General features: G+C 47.5%; 1 protein-coding gene across 3 annotated transcripts in view; it reads left to right on the forward strand.

Moving 5' to 3' along the window:
* The window catches only part of fbxo31 (F-box protein 31), a 54,167-nt gene that overhangs the window by 20,825 nt on the left and 18,013 nt on the right, over window positions 1-15,329 (forward strand). Inside the window, exons 2-4 of one of the 3 annotated variants that reach the window (XM_067998233.1) lie at window positions 968-1,039; window positions 3,333-3,419; window positions 7,047-7,123. In XM_067998233.1, the coding sequence (XP_067854334.1) occupies window positions 968-1,039; window positions 3,333-3,419; window positions 7,047-7,123 (236 nt within the window). The remainder of the gene's footprint in view (window positions 1-967; window positions 1,040-3,332; window positions 3,420-7,046; window positions 7,124-15,329) is intronic. The other 2 variants (XM_067998234.1, XM_067998235.1) reach the window with 2 other exon arrangements.

Raw genomic sequence — 15,329 nt, forward strand, 5'->3', positions numbered from 1 at the left:
AAGGGTAAGGGTTACTTTGTGTAACTGGAGTCCCCGTTTATTCAAGGTAAGGGTGGAGGCCATTTAGAAAATCACTAAAGTCAGCACATTTGTCCTCTACACTCACCTGGCAAGACATTCCAAACTTTCCTTCCATACGGTCGCAGTGCAATCAGCAGTAACCCAGTGGGATGGACCTCTCACTGGACCCAAGCAATAGTGAGGCAGAATCTAATATTGTGTTAGCATTGGTTGTGTAAAACAATATTTGAATAAATCTCTTCAAAGCAATGCAGCAGTTTCCATTTAAGTATTTATTCCACAATAAATATAATTATTTTAAATAATATTTAATAAATGTATATCTATCTGTATAATATATTAAATTTACATCTGTCCACACTTCCTGTCAACTTTGTCCATGATAAATTCCCATATCCCCATTTACAGTGGAAACTGCCTATGTAAACTTGTCACACTGTAATTACCCCTTCCCACCAGTAGAGGCGTTGCAGTGCCACCTTTGGCAGGAGGGTGTAATTACAGTTATTTATCAAGAATTTTAGACCATGGGTTTGTGGCCTCTGGCAGTAGGTGTATTTATATTTTCAGCTGTCCCCGATAGGTCAGTGGGTAATTGCCCTCCCTGGTGTGGCAGTAAACCTTTAAGGCCAAAAAATGCCAGGTTCCATCCCTGGACTGGTGCAGCAGACGGAGCAACTATAGAATGGAAACATTAGCCAGCTACTGATCACTATTGATGACTCCTGCTGAAAAATGCGGGTGTATGGACACTGGGTGAGGGTGGGATTGGGGTAGGCTGTGATGATCCCCATGGTTGACTATCCTGCTAATCCTTACTCTCTGAGGTCACTATGGACAAGTTACAGGAGGGCAGCCAGTCCCTATGGAGGATGAGGAGGTGAGGAAATAACTGGCCAGCTTTAGACAATTTTGACATCACTTAGTAAAATATTTTTTTTTGTAGAATATGGAGTTTCGGAAAACCTGCGGCGTTTGGAGACGGTGGGGATTGCGTGCCGCGATTTATACATCAAACGTGAGTAGGAATACCTCCGCTTCTTGCAATGATTTCTGTACAAACTCCTCCCGAGTTTGGAGATTCCTGTCCTATCCCACAGGCTGTACCTTTAGATCTGCTCTGAGGGTAGCACCCATGGTGATCTGCCTGTCTGACCCTCCAGAACTGCAGGCATTCTCCAGGGCATGTTGATCCATTCAGCTTAAGCCTGAACCTGCTCGTGCCAGAGATCGATCCAGTGCAGTGGTTTAGAGCAAGCTGCTTTTGGAGGCCAGATGATGAGCCTTTTAAAGTGCATTGAAGTGAGGGGCTGTGATTAGACCCTTCTTGGATCACTCAAGCCCCAGGAGATGGGATTGCCTCCCAGTTGTAACTCCTTTTTGACCAGAGTTTGGGGGCAATCATAATCCCAGTTACTTATGAACGTGATCCTGATGGTTGCTGGGAGCATAGTGAGAATTGTTGAAATTTTAAAAAATTTATTCATTCATGGGATGTGGATGTCACTGGAAAGGCCAGCATTTATTGCCCATCCCTAATTGCCCTTATCCTGGGTATAAACAGGCCAATTCCTAGCAAGGATCAGAAAATACCTAGAATGAAGCACAAAATGGTCAGACTTGCTCACAGAAGTCATAAGGATGGCTGGTGTGGGAAATGGAAAAATTTACACTATTCCATTCATCTGCCTTTTTCCGAGGTTGTGGCTAAGACACCTTGTTATGGTAGTGCAGCGGGAGCTTGAATCTCCATCTGAACCATGTTGTACCTGTAGAGAGATCTTTACTCTGTACCTGCCCTGGGAGTGTTTGATGGAACAGTGTAGAGGGAGCTTTACTCTGTATCTAACCCGTGCTGTACCTGCCCTGGGGGTGTTTGATGGGACAGTGTAGAGGGAGCTTTACTCTGTACCTAACCCGTGCTGTACCTGCCCTGGGAGTGTTTGATGGAACAGTGTTGAGGGAGCTTTACTCTGTATCTAACCCTGTACCTGCCCTGGAATTATTTGATGGGACAGTGTTGAGGGAGCTTTACTCTGTACCTAACCCATGCCGTACCTGCCCTGGGACTGAATGATGGGACAGTGTAGAGGGAGCTTCCCTCTATCTAACCCATGCTGTACCTGGTAGCACTCTCTCTGGGTCGCAGGGTAAAGGTTCTGGAATGTTACAGGTTAATCAGCACCAATAGCTTTGCACCAAGATTTTCTGCAGGCTCTTGACCCTGACCAGTTGGGAACACTATGAAGACTGAGCTGAATGGGTGGAACAGTGCAGGCAAATCCCAGGTCATTTCATCTCCTTTCCAGTCTTACATAGAATGTACAGCACGGAAACAGGCCATTTGGCCCATCTGATCTATGCCGGTGTTTATGCTCCACACGAGCCTCCTCCCTCCCTCCTTCATCTCACCCCATCAGTATACCTTTCTGTTCCTTTCTCTCTCGTGTTTATCCAGCTTCCCCTTAAATGCATCAATGCTATTCGCCTCAACTACTCCTTGTGGTAGCGAGTTCTACATTCTCACCACTCTCTGGGTAAAGAAGTTTCTCCTAAATTCCTTATTGGATTTATTAGTGACTATCTTATATTTATGTCCCCTAGATCTGGACTCCCCCATAAATTAAAACATCCTCTCTACGTCTACCCTATCAAACCCCTTCATAATCTTAAAGCCCTTTATCAGGTCAGCCCTCAGTCTTCACCTTCTCAGTCTTCTAGAGAAAAGAGCCCCAGCCTGTTCAATCTTTCCTGATACATATAACCTCTGGTTTGTGAGTTGACACAGTAACAGCTGTCGAATGGTAGGGGAGTCTATAACGAGGGGGCATAGATTTAAGGTGAGAGGGGAGAGATACAAAAGGGTCCAGAGGGGCAATTTTTTCACTCAAAGGGTGGTGAGTGTCTGGAACGAGCTGCCAGAGGCAGTAGTAGAGGCGGGTACAATTTTGTCTTTTAAAAAGCATTTGGACAGTTACATGGGTAAGATGGGTACAGAGGGATATGGGCCAAGTGCAGGCAATTGGGACTAGCTTAGTGGTATAAACTGGGCGACATGGACATGTTGGGCCGAAGGGCCTGTTTCCATGTTGTAACTTCTATGATTCTATGATTCTATGTGAATATTTGAACTGTGCAACAAACCATCGAGTCAGGGCACATGTTTATTCCCAGCACTTTGAACTGAATCTGTCAGGATGTCTGATGATTGTAATTGTGCTGAATTGATGGATTGCCAGCAGATTGAATGGGGATCTGGGAGCAATGGTGCAACAAACACCAGTCCTGGTCTCACTGACCTGTTTGTTTAGGTATTAATCCTCGGGTCAAATCAGGAAGGTTCGTCAAGTTGCTTCCCGACTATGAAAACATGGAGCACCGGGATGTGTACACGCGCCGTATGTATGACGCTGGTTTGATGTGATAACTAGAGCACTGCATGATGAGAATTAACGGCCCCATCTCTCTGCTCTGTTTACTGCTGCGGTCATAGAAGTTTTGTGTTAGAGACCCATTGAATATTAGGAGAGGATCGTACAATGAGATTCCGCTCCCCCGGAGGAGGTGTCGGCTATGGTGATGTGACGACCTCACGGCCCGCCAGGTTGGCTGTCTTGGTGATGATTGACTGTTTCAGTTGATTTTGGTCTCCTGGGTATTGTTCTTTTCTCCCCCACCCCACCCACCCTTTCCATGAAGGTACTTTCTTACGTAGGTTCACCCCCCACCCCCCACATATCTCTTCCAGTTGACCATTCTTGACATGTCAGGAGGCTGTGCTGCTGCATTAATGCAACAAGTTTGTCCTTTCCTCAACCAACAGCCACACACACAAACTTTCCAACAAGACTTGCTGGATATTGGTCAGGAAGGGGGGCCGTAGCTAATTTCCCCCCCACCCAGTTTGAGGAGGAGGGGGCTGAGGTGGCTTATAGTGACCCTCTCCAATTGAAATCCACTGATGTCGCTGGTCTTGTGTTCTTGATGCATTTGTTGGGGAGGAAGCAAAGATTAAGTTCCTTCCTTGAGGTTGCACGTCCTTTGCTGGATCTCCTGCAGCTGCGGGTGAATCAGGAAGGGTATCTTTCCATTGCATTGTTTTCTTTGTTCCATGATGCATGTACAGGGAATTGCAGTCGGTGAACATCACTGATTCCCGTTATCTCCCAGGATGAGCAGTGCTGCTGGGTGAAAGCTGAAACTCTGGGCTACATATACTGGTGGGGGGTGAGAGTCCAGGGTACATATACCGGTGGCGGGTGAGAGTCCAGGGTACATATACCGGTGTGGGTGAGAGTCCAGGGTACATATACCGGTGGCGGGTGAGAGTCCAGGGTACATATACCGGTGGCGGGTGAGAGTCCAGGGTACATATACCGGTGTGGGTGAGAGTCCGGGGTACATATACCGGTGGGGGTGAGAGTCTGGGGTACATATACCGGTGGGGGTGAGAGTCTGGGGTACATATACTGGTGGGGGGGTGAGAGTCTGGGGTGCATATACTGGTGGGGGGTGAGAGTCTGGTGTACATATACCGGTGGGGGGTGAGAGTCTGGGGTACATATACCGGTGGGGGGTGAGAGTCTGGGGTACATATACCGGTGGGGGGTGAGAGTCTGGGGTACATATACTGGGCGTGTAAGAAGGAAATTGGCCGGGAGCTCACTCAGGAAATTTAGTGAAGAGGCCGACAATCGTGAGTTGCCGGGTGCAGGTTGGAAATTATGGTGCTGAGGTCATTGTTGTCCCAGACAAGCACAGACTTCACCGAGCAGCTTCCACAGGGGGAAATGCAGTTCTGAGAGGAGTGGAAGAGGCAGATGGAGTGGGGAGCCACAGGCTGTACTGTACTGTGCTGCACCTGATTGATTTTGCTGAAAGGCTTTCTTAGGCTTTGTGGCTGGGTAATGGGTTCGTGATCTGTGGGAATCAAGTCCTGGTTATTGGAGAATCTGAGGCGATCTGATGCTCGTATTGGTGCGAAGGAACAGAGGAGTTTGTGTGAACCATGACCCTACAACCTGATGTTTTAAGTTTCACTCTTATTTTGTGGGAACTGTTTAAGCAAAACCTTAAACCCAGTCACAATGTGATTGCTATGTACTTAAACTCTGCTTGAGATTTTGCTCAATTATTAACCAATTGACAAAGATTAATAGCACTGAGATGCACGAGACTGGACTGAGCTGTCGAACTTGTGTACATTCAGCTTCCCTTTGAGCATGGAACGAGTGAACGGGACTAATCCCGCTTTATAGATGGTGTGATTTAAACATTTGCGCATGGTGCCTACAGATTTACTTGGCTGATACCAGTCCTGTAATCTGCCCATCCCACCCCCACTTCATCCCCCGGGCCTCATCTCCCATCCCCCTGGCCCCTCGCCTGGGCCTCATCTCCCATCCCCCCGGGCATCATCCCCCAGCACGTGAGTGCAAAAGACAAGGCTGAAGCATTTGCAACTATCTTCAGACAGAAGTGCCGAGTGGATGATCCATCTCGATCTCCTCCCGATATCCCCACCATCACAGAAGCCAGTCTTCAGCCAATTCGATTCACTCCACGTGATATCAAGAAAGGGCTGAGTGCACTGGATACAGCAAAGGCTATGGGCCCCAACAACATCCCAGCTGTAATGCTGAAGACTTGTGCTCCAGAACTAGCCGTGCCTCGAGCCAAGCTGTTCCAGTACAGCTACAACACTGGCATCTACCCGACAATGTGGAAAATTGCCCAGGTATGTCCTGTCCACAAAAAGCAGGACAAATCCAATCCGGCCAATTACCGCCCCATCAGTCTACTCTCAATCATCAGCAAAGTGATGGAAGGTGTTGTCGACAGTGCTATCAAGCGGCACTTACTCACCAATACCCTGCTCACTGATGCTCAGTTTGGGTTCCGCCAGGAGCACTCGGCTCCAGACCTCATTACAGCCTTGGTCCAAACATGGACAAAAGAGCTGAATTCCAGAGGTGAGGTGAGAGTGACTGCCCTTGACATCAAGGCAGCATTTGACCGAGTGTGGCACCAAGGAGCCCTAGTAAAATTGAAGTCAATGGGAATCAGGGGGAAAACTCTCCAGTGGCTGGAGTCATACCTAGCACAAAGGAAGATGGTAGTGGTTGTTGGAGGCCAATCATCTCAGCCCCAGGACATTGCTGCAGGAGTTCCTCAGGGCAGTGTCCTAGACCCAACCATCTTCAGCTGCTTCATCAATGACCTTCCCTCCATCATAAGGTCAGAAATGGGGATGTTCGCTGATGATTGCACAGTGTTCAGTTCCATTCGCAACCCCTCAGATAATGAAGCAGTCCGAGCCCACTGCAGATAGTTGCAAATGCTTCAGCCTTGTCTTTTGCACTCACGTGCTGGACTCCACCATCATTGAGGATGGGGATGTTTGCAGAGCCTCCTCCTCCCGTTAGTTGTTTAATTGTCCACCACCATTCACGACTGGATGTGGCAGGACTGCAGAGCTTTGATCTGATCTGTTGGTTGTGGAATCGCTTAGCTCTGTCAATAGCATGGAGCTTCCGCTGTTTAGCATGCATGTAGTCCTGTGTTGTAGCTTCATGTTCCCCTCCAAGTCACACACCATCCCGACTTGGAAATATATCGCCGTTCCTTCATCGTCGCTGGGTCAAAATCCTGGAACTCCCTTCCTAACAGCACTGTGGGAGAACCTTCACCACACGGACTGCAGCGGTTCAAGAAGGCGGCTCACCACCACCTTCTCAAGGGCAATTAGGGATGGGCAATAAATGCCGGCCTCGCCAGCGACGCCCACATCCCAAGAACAAATTTTTAAAAAATTCTCCCCCTCTCTCTTCCCCCCCCCCCCCCCCACCCCCAATCCGAGCCCAACTCCCTTCCATCCGCCCCCTCCTCCTCCCCCCCCCCTCCCCCATTTTCAGTTGAATGGACATTGACCTTTGACCTTTGACCTATTGGGGTCAGTGGCCCAGTCTGTTCCCAGTGTGAGGTATTGTCAGCGATTCTGAAAGTAGCTCTGATGTTTGTTACAGTGCTGCACCCTTACCGTAATATCCTGGGGCTGTGGCAGCCGGACATTGGACCCTATGGAGGACTGCTTAACGTGGTTGTAAGTAACACATTTTAAAGCTTGTGTTGCATTTCAAGTTTTGTTGTGAATCAAGTCCCCTCTTTATCCCACTCCCGCATCAATGCCCAACATTTTGCCTGAATCTGAGTGACACGAACGCAGATGTTGGAGTTTTTTGGTTCAGTTGCTGTGATTCCAAATGTTCCTTTAAAATCCTGTTCAATTGGTCCAGTCCGAACAAACTACTCTGAGCGGAGGTTACAGGCACTGTCTTCAATCCTGTGAGGAAACATAGAAAATAAGAGTAGGCCATTCGGCCCTTCGGGCCTGCTCCGCCATTCAAAATGATCATGGCTAATCGTCTAACTCAGTACCCTGTTCCTGCTTTTTCCCCATATCCCTTGATCCCTTTGGCATTGAAATATATCTGTCTCCTTGAATACATCTAATGACTTGGCCTCCACTGCCTTCTGTGGTAGAGAATTCCACAGGTTCACCACCCTCTGAGTGAAGAAATTTCTCCTCATCTCGGTTCTAAATGGCATACCCCGTATCCTGAGACTGTGATCCCTGGTTCTGGACTCCCCAGCCATCGGGAACATCCTCCCTGCATCTAGTCTGTCTAGTCCTGTTAGAATTTTATGTGTTTCGATGAGATCACCTCTCATTCTTCTAAACTCGAGTGAATATATGATGTGGAGATGCCGGTGATGGACTGGGGTTGACAATTGTAAACAATTTTACAACACCAAGTTATAGTCCAGCAATTTTATTTTAAATTCACAAGCTTTTGGAGGCTTCCTCCTTCGTCAGGTGAACGATGTGAAAATGAAATCCTCGAAATGAAATCGCATTTATAATTCACAGAACAATGCTTGGTGAGTACAGACAGTTTTTTCAACTGCCCATTGCCAAGGCAATCAGTGTGTAGACAGACAGGTGTTACCTGCCAGGTCTCAGAATATACAAATCACCAAAAAAAACAACAAACAAAAAAAAACAGAGATAGAGAGGTAGAAACATAGAAAAGACAGCAACTGACCCGTTATATTAAAAACAGATAACATTTGTTCGCTGGTGGGGTAACGTGTAGCGTGACATGAACCCAAGATCCCCGGTTGAGGCCGTCCTCATGGGTGCGGAACTTGGCTATCAATTTCTGCTCGACGATTTTGCGTTGTCGTGTGTCTCGAAGGCCGCCTTGGAGTACGCTTACCCGAAGGTCGGTGGATGAATGTCCATGACTGCTGAAGTGTTCCCCGACTGGGAGGGAACCCTCCTGTTTGGCGATTGTTGCGCGGTGTCCGTTCATCCGTTGTCGCAGCGTCTGCATGGTCTCGCCAATGTACCATGCTCTGGGGCATCCTTTCCTGCAACGTATGAGGTAGACAACGTTGGCCGAGTCACAGGAGTATGAACCATGCACCTGGTGGGTGGTGTCCTCTCGTGTGATGGTGGTATCTGTGTCGATGATCTGGCACGTCTTGCAGAGGTTACCGTGGCAGGGTTGTGTGGTGTCGTGGACGCTGTTCTCTTGAAAGCTAGGTAATTTGCTGCGAACGATGGTCTGTTTGAGGTTGGGTGGCTGTTTAAAGGCGAGTAGTGGAGGTGTGGGGATGGCCATAGCGAGGTGCTTGTCCTCATTGATGACATGTCGAAGGCTGCGGAGAACATGGCGTAGTTTCTCCGCTCCGGGGAAGTACTGGACGACAAAGGGTACTCTGTTGGTTGCGTCCCGTGTTAGTCTCCTGAGGAGGTCTATGCAATTTTTTGCTGTGGCCCGTCGGAACTGTCGATCGATGAGTCGAGCGTCATATCCCGTTCTTACTAGGGCGTCTTTCAGCGTCTGTAGGTGTCCATCGCGTTCCTCCTCGTCTGAGCAGACCCTGTGTATTCGCAGGGCCTGTCCATAGGGGATGGCCTCTTTGACGTGGTTAGGGTGGAAGCTGGAAAAGTGGAGCATCGTGAGGTTGTCCGTGGGCTTGCGGTAGAGTGAGGTGCTGAGGTGCCCGTCTTTGATGGAGATTCGTGTGTCCAAGAAAGAAACTGATTCTGAGGAGTAGTCCATGGTGAGCTTGATGGTGGGATGGAACTTGTTGATGTTATCGTGTAGTCTCTTTAGTGATTCCTTGCCGTGGGTCCATAGAAAGAAAATGTCGTCGATGTATCTGGTGTATAGTGTTGGTTGGAGGTCTTGTGCAGTGAAGAAGTCCTGCTCGAACTTGTGCATGAAAATGTTGGCGTATTGGGGTGCGAATTTGGTCCCCATGGCGAGCAGAAATTGATAGCCAAGTTCCGCACCCATGAGGACGGCCTCAACCGGGATCTTGGGTTCATGTCACGCTACACGTTACCCCACCAGTGACCAAATGTTATCTGTTTTTAATATAACGGGTCAGTTGCTGTCTTTTCTATGTTTCTACCTCTCTTTTTTTTGTTTGTTTTTTTTGGTGATTTGTATATTCTGAGACCTGGCAGGTAACACCTGTCTGTCTACACACTGATTGCCTTGGCAACGGGCAGTTGAAAAAACTGTCTGTAATCAACAAGCATTGTTCTGTGAATTATAAATGCGATTTCATTTCGAGGATTTCATTTTCACATCGTTCACCTGACGAAGGAGGAAGCCTCCGAAAGCTTGTGAATTTAAAATAAAATTGCTGGACTATAACTTGGTGTTGTAAAATTGTTTACGAGTGAATATAGGCCTAGTCGACCCAATCTCTCCTCATACGTCAGTCCTGCCATCCCAGGAATCAGTCTGGTAAACCTTTGTTGCACTCCCTCCATGGCAAGGATATCCTTCCTCAGATAAGGAGACCAAAACTGCACACAATACTCCAGATGTGGTCTCACCAAGGCCCTGTATAACTGCAGTAAGACATCCCTGCTCCTGTACTCAAATCCTCTTGCAATGAAGGCCAACATACCATTCGCCTTCCTAACTGCTTGCTGCACCTGAATGCTCGCTTTCAGCGACTGGTGTACAAGGACACCCAGGTCTCGTTGCACCTCCCCTTTTCCCAATCTATCACCATTCAGATAATAATCTGCCTTTCTGTTTTTACAACCAAAGCGGATAACCTCACATTTATCCACGTTATACTGCATCTGCCATGTTCTTGCCCACTCACCCAACTTGTCTAAATCACATTGGAGCCTCTATGCATCCTCCTCACAGCTCACATTCCACCCCAGCTTTGTGTCGTCTGCAAACTTGGAAATGTTACATTTAGTTCCCTCATCCAAATCATTGATATATATTGTGAATAGCTGGGGCCCAAGCACTGATCCCTGCGGTACCCCACTAGTCACTGCCTGCCACCTGGAAAAAGACCCGTTTGTTCCTACTCTCTGTTTCCTGTCTGTCAACCAATTCTCAATCCATGCCAGTATATTCCCCCCAATCCCATGTGCTTTAATTTTGCACACTAACCTCTTGTGTGGGACCTTATCAAAAGCCTTCTGAAAATCCAAATACACCACATCCACTGGTTCTCCCCTATCTATTCTACTAGTTACATCCTCAAAAAACTCCAGTAGATTTGTTAAGCATGATTTCCCTTTCATAAACCCATGCTGACTTTGTCCAATCCCGTTAATGCCCTCCAAGTGTTCTGTTATCACATCTTTTATAATAGACTCTAGCATTTTCCCCACTACTGATGTTAGGCTGATTGGTCTGTAATTCCCTGTTTTTTCTCTCCCTCCTTTTTTAAATAGTGGGGTTACATTTGCCTCCAATCTGTAGGAACTGTTCCAGAGTCTATAGAATTTTGGAAGATGATCACCAATGCATCCACTATTTCCAGGGCCACTTCCTTTAGTACTCTGGGATGTAGATTATCAGGCCCTGGGGATTTGTCAGCCTTTAGCCCCATTAATTTCCCTAGCACTATTTTTACTAATACTGGTTTCCTTCAGTTCCTCCCTCTCACTAGACCCTTGGTTCCCTAACATTTCCGGGAGGTTATTTGTGTCCTCCTTTGTGAAGACAGAACCAAAGTATGTGTTTAATTGTTCTGCCATTTCTTTGTTCCCCATTATAATTTCCCCCATTTCTGACTGTAAGGGACCTACTTTTGTCTTCACTAATCTTTTTCTCTTGACATATTTATAGAAGCTTTTACAGTCAGTGTTTATGTTCTCTGCTAGTTTACTCTCATACTCTATTTTTCCGCTCTTAATCAATCTCTTTGTCCTCCTTTGCTGAATTCTGAACAGCTCCCAATCCTCAGGCTTGCTGCTTTTTCTGGCAATTTTAAATGTCTCCTCTTTGGACCTAATACTATCCCTAATATCTTTTGTAAGCCACGGTTGAGCCACCTTTCCTGTTTTATTTTTGTGCCAGACAGGAATGAATAATTGTTGTAATTCCTGCACACGTTCTTTAAATATTAGCCATTGCCTATCCACTGTCATCCCTTTTAGTAAAGTTCCCCAATCTATCATAGCCAACTCACACCTCATACTTTCGTAATTTCCTTTATTTAGATTCAGGACCCTAGTTTCGGATTCAACTACTTCACTCTCCATCTTAATGAGGAATTCTATCATGTTATGGTCACTCTTCCCTAAGGGACCTCGCACAGCCAGATTGTTAATTAATCCTTTCTCATTGTACAATACCCAGTCTCGGATCGCCTGTTCTCCAGTTGGTTCCTCAACGTATTGGTCTAGAAAACCATCACGTACACACTCCAGGAATTCCTCCCCCACAGTATTATTGCTAATTTGGTTTGACCAATCTATATGTAGATTAAAGTCACCCATGATTATAGTTATATCCTTCTTGCATGCGTCTCTGATTTCCTGTTTAATGCCCTCCCCTACATCTTCACTACTGTTTGGGAGCCCATAGACAACCCCCACCAACGTTTTCTGCCCCTTGGTGTTTCTTAGCTCCACCCATACAGATTCCACACCGTGATTTTCCGAGCCAATATCCTTCCTCACTATTGCATTGATTTCCTCCTTTACTAACAACGCTACCCCACCTCCTTTCCCTTTTTGCCTGTCCTTCCTAAATATTGAATACCCCTGGATGTTCAGTTCCCATCTTTGGTCACCCTGCAGCCATGTCTCCGTAATCGCAACTATATCATAACCGTTAATATCTATCTGAGCTGTTAATTCATCTAGCTTATTGCGAATGCTCCATACATTAAGACACAATGCCATCAGGCTTGTCTTTTTAAGATTGCTAGTCATCTTAGTTTTATTTTGCACTATGGCCCTATTTGTTTTTCGCCCTTGTTTTCTCTGCCTTCCACTATTGTTTCTTCCCTTTCTGTCTTTTGTTTCTATCCTTGTTTCCCCCTCCTCTGTCTCCCTGCTCAGGTTCCCATCCCCCTGCCATTCTAGTTTAAACCTTCCCCAACAGCAGTAGCAAACACCCCCGCGAGGTCATCGGTCCCGGTTCTGTTCGGGTGTAACCTGTCCTGCTTGTACAGGTCCCACCTTCCCCAGAACCAGTCCCAATGTCCCAGGAATCTAAATCCCTCCCTCCTACACCATCCCTGCAGCCACGCATTCATCTGGTCTGTTCTCCTGTTCCTATACTCGCTCGCATGTGGCACTTTGAGGTCCTGCTTTTTAATTTATCTCCAAACTCCTGAAATTCACTTTGCAGGACCTCATCCCTTTTTTTTAACCTATGTCGTTGGTACCGATATGGACCACGACTACTGGCTGTTCACCCTCCCCCTCCAGAATGCCCTGCAGCCGTTCCGTGACATCCTTGACCCTAGCACCAGGGAGGCAACATACCATCCTGGAGTCACGTTTGCGGCCGCAGAAACGCCTGTCTGTTCCTCTTACAATTGAATCCCCTATCAATATAGCTCTGCCACTCTTCTTCCTCCCCTCCCCATGGTGTCACGAACTTGGCTCTTGCTGCTTTCCCTGATAAGCCATCTCGCCCAACAGTATCCAAAGCGGTATATCTGTTTGAGAGGGAGATGGCCCCAGGGGACTCCTGCTCTAACTGCCTAGTCCTTTTACTCTGTCTGGCGGTCACCCATTTCCTTTCTGCCTGTGTAATCTTTACCTGCGGTGTGACCACCTCACTGAACGTGCTATCCACTTTTATCTCAGCATCGCAGAAGCTCCACAGTGAATCCACCCGCAGCTCCAGCTTCGAAATGCGGTTAGCCAGTAGCTGCAGCTGGACACACTTCCTGCACACATGGTCGCCAGGGACACCTGTAGTGTCCATGACTTCCCACATAGTGCAGGAGGAGCATATCACAGATGCGAGCTCTGCTGCCATGACTTGCCTTAGATTTACATTGCGCTCACCTCTCGGTCTCTCCTTTTACACTGCGCTCACCTCTCGGACTCTCCTTTTACACTGCGCTCACCTCTCGGTCTCTCCTTTTACACTGCGCTCCCCTCTCGGACTCTCCTTTTACACTGCGCTCACCTCTCAGTCTCTCCTTTTACAGGAGGGGGTCATCACCCCTGTGCTTGATGACCTGCATTGGGTCCCAGTCTGGCAACTCCTCAATTTTTAAATTTTCATCCTCGTTTTCAAATCCCTCCATGGTCTCGTCCCTCCCTATCTCTGTAACCTCCTCCAGCCCTACAACCCTCCGAGATCTCAATGCTCCTCCAATTCTGGCCTCTTGCACATCCCTGATTTTAATCGCTCCACCATTGGCGGCCGTGCCTTCAGCTGCCTGGGCCCTAAGCTCTGGAATTCGCTCCCTAAACCTCTCCACCTCTCTCTCCTCCTTTTAAGGCGCTCCTTAAAACCTCCCTCTTTGACCAAGCTCTCTAGTCACCGGTCCTAATATCTCCTGATGTGGCTTGCTGTTAATTTTTGCCTGATAATCGCTCCTGTGAAGTGCCTTGGGGCGTTTTACTACATGAAAGGTACTATATAAATGCAAGTTGTTGTTGTTTTTATCATGTGATTACTGTCTCGGTCAGGCATTGATTCAGGCAAATTTCTAAAGTTAAACTTTAGGAATTAGATTAAGGAAATAGGCAAAACCCAGGACACTTCTTAAAAAGATTAATTCTGAAATTTTTCTTGGTGCTGAGATTTCCAGTTATAAGCCAACAGTTTGAACGTTGAGTGGTGCACGTTGAACAACAGAGGCCAGGTTTGATTTTCTGGTCTGTGCTGCGTTAGCTCTCGGTGGGTGGTGGACTAGAATTGGCATCAGTGCCATGCACTAGACCGTGGGAAAATCAGTCAAGGTTCCTGCGACTGACCCCTGTAACGTGGTCCCTGCTGGAAAGGGTGTATGTTGCTGTCGGGAGAAAGCGGGATCGGGCTTGGATTGGATCCGCCCTGTGGAGCAATGCCCTGCCCCACATTCACTCAGCTCACACATGAAGAATCGAGACGGAGAGGTTGTGGAGGGCGGCTGGTCTCTGTGGAACTTGAACCCAGCGAGAGTCGTCAGCTTCAGGAGGGGAGGGGATCGATTTAAAGTTGGAAGATATAAAATCATAGGTTACAGCACAGAAGGAGGCCATTCATAGAAACATAGAAAATAGGAGCAGCAGTAGGCCATTCGGCCCTTCGAGCCTGCTCCGCCATTCAATATGATCATGGCTGATCCTCTATCTCAATACCATATTCCCGCTCTCTCCCCATACCGCTTGATGCCATTTGTGTCTAGAAATCTATCTAGCTCCTTCTTAAATATATTCAGTGACTTGGCCTCCACAGCCTTCTGTGGTAGAGAATTCCACAGGTTCACCACCCTCTGAGTGAAGAAATTTCTCCTCATTTCAGTCCGAAATGTCCCACCCCATATCCTGAGACTGTGACCCCTCGTTCTGGACCCCCCCCAGCCAGGGAAAACATCCTCCCTGCATCCAGTCTGTCCAGCCCTGTCAGAATTTTATATGTTTCAATGAGATCCCCTCTCATTCTTCTGAACTCGAGTGAATACAGGCCTAGTCGACCCAATCTCTCCTCATACGACAGTCCTGCGATCCCAGGAATCAGTCTGGTGAACCTTCGCTGCACTCCCTCTATGGCAAGTATATCCTTTCTTAGGTAAGGAGACCAAAACTGCACAAAATACTCCAGATGTGGTCTCACCAAGGCCCTGTATAACTGCAGTAAGACATCCTTGCTCCTGTACTCAAATCCTCTTGCAATGAAGGCCAACATACCATTTGCCTTCCTAACTGCTTGCTGCACCTGCATGTTTGCTTTCAGTGTCTGGTGTACAAGGACGCCCAGGTCCCTTTGTACATCAATATTCCCCAATCTAACATCATT

The sequence above is a fragment of the Heptranchias perlo genome, chromosome 16 (genome assembly GCF_035084215.1).
Source record: "Heptranchias perlo isolate sHepPer1 chromosome 16, sHepPer1.hap1, whole genome shotgun sequence".
NCBI classification, from domain to species: Eukaryota; Metazoa; Chordata; class Chondrichthyes; order Hexanchiformes; family Hexanchidae; genus Heptranchias; species Heptranchias perlo.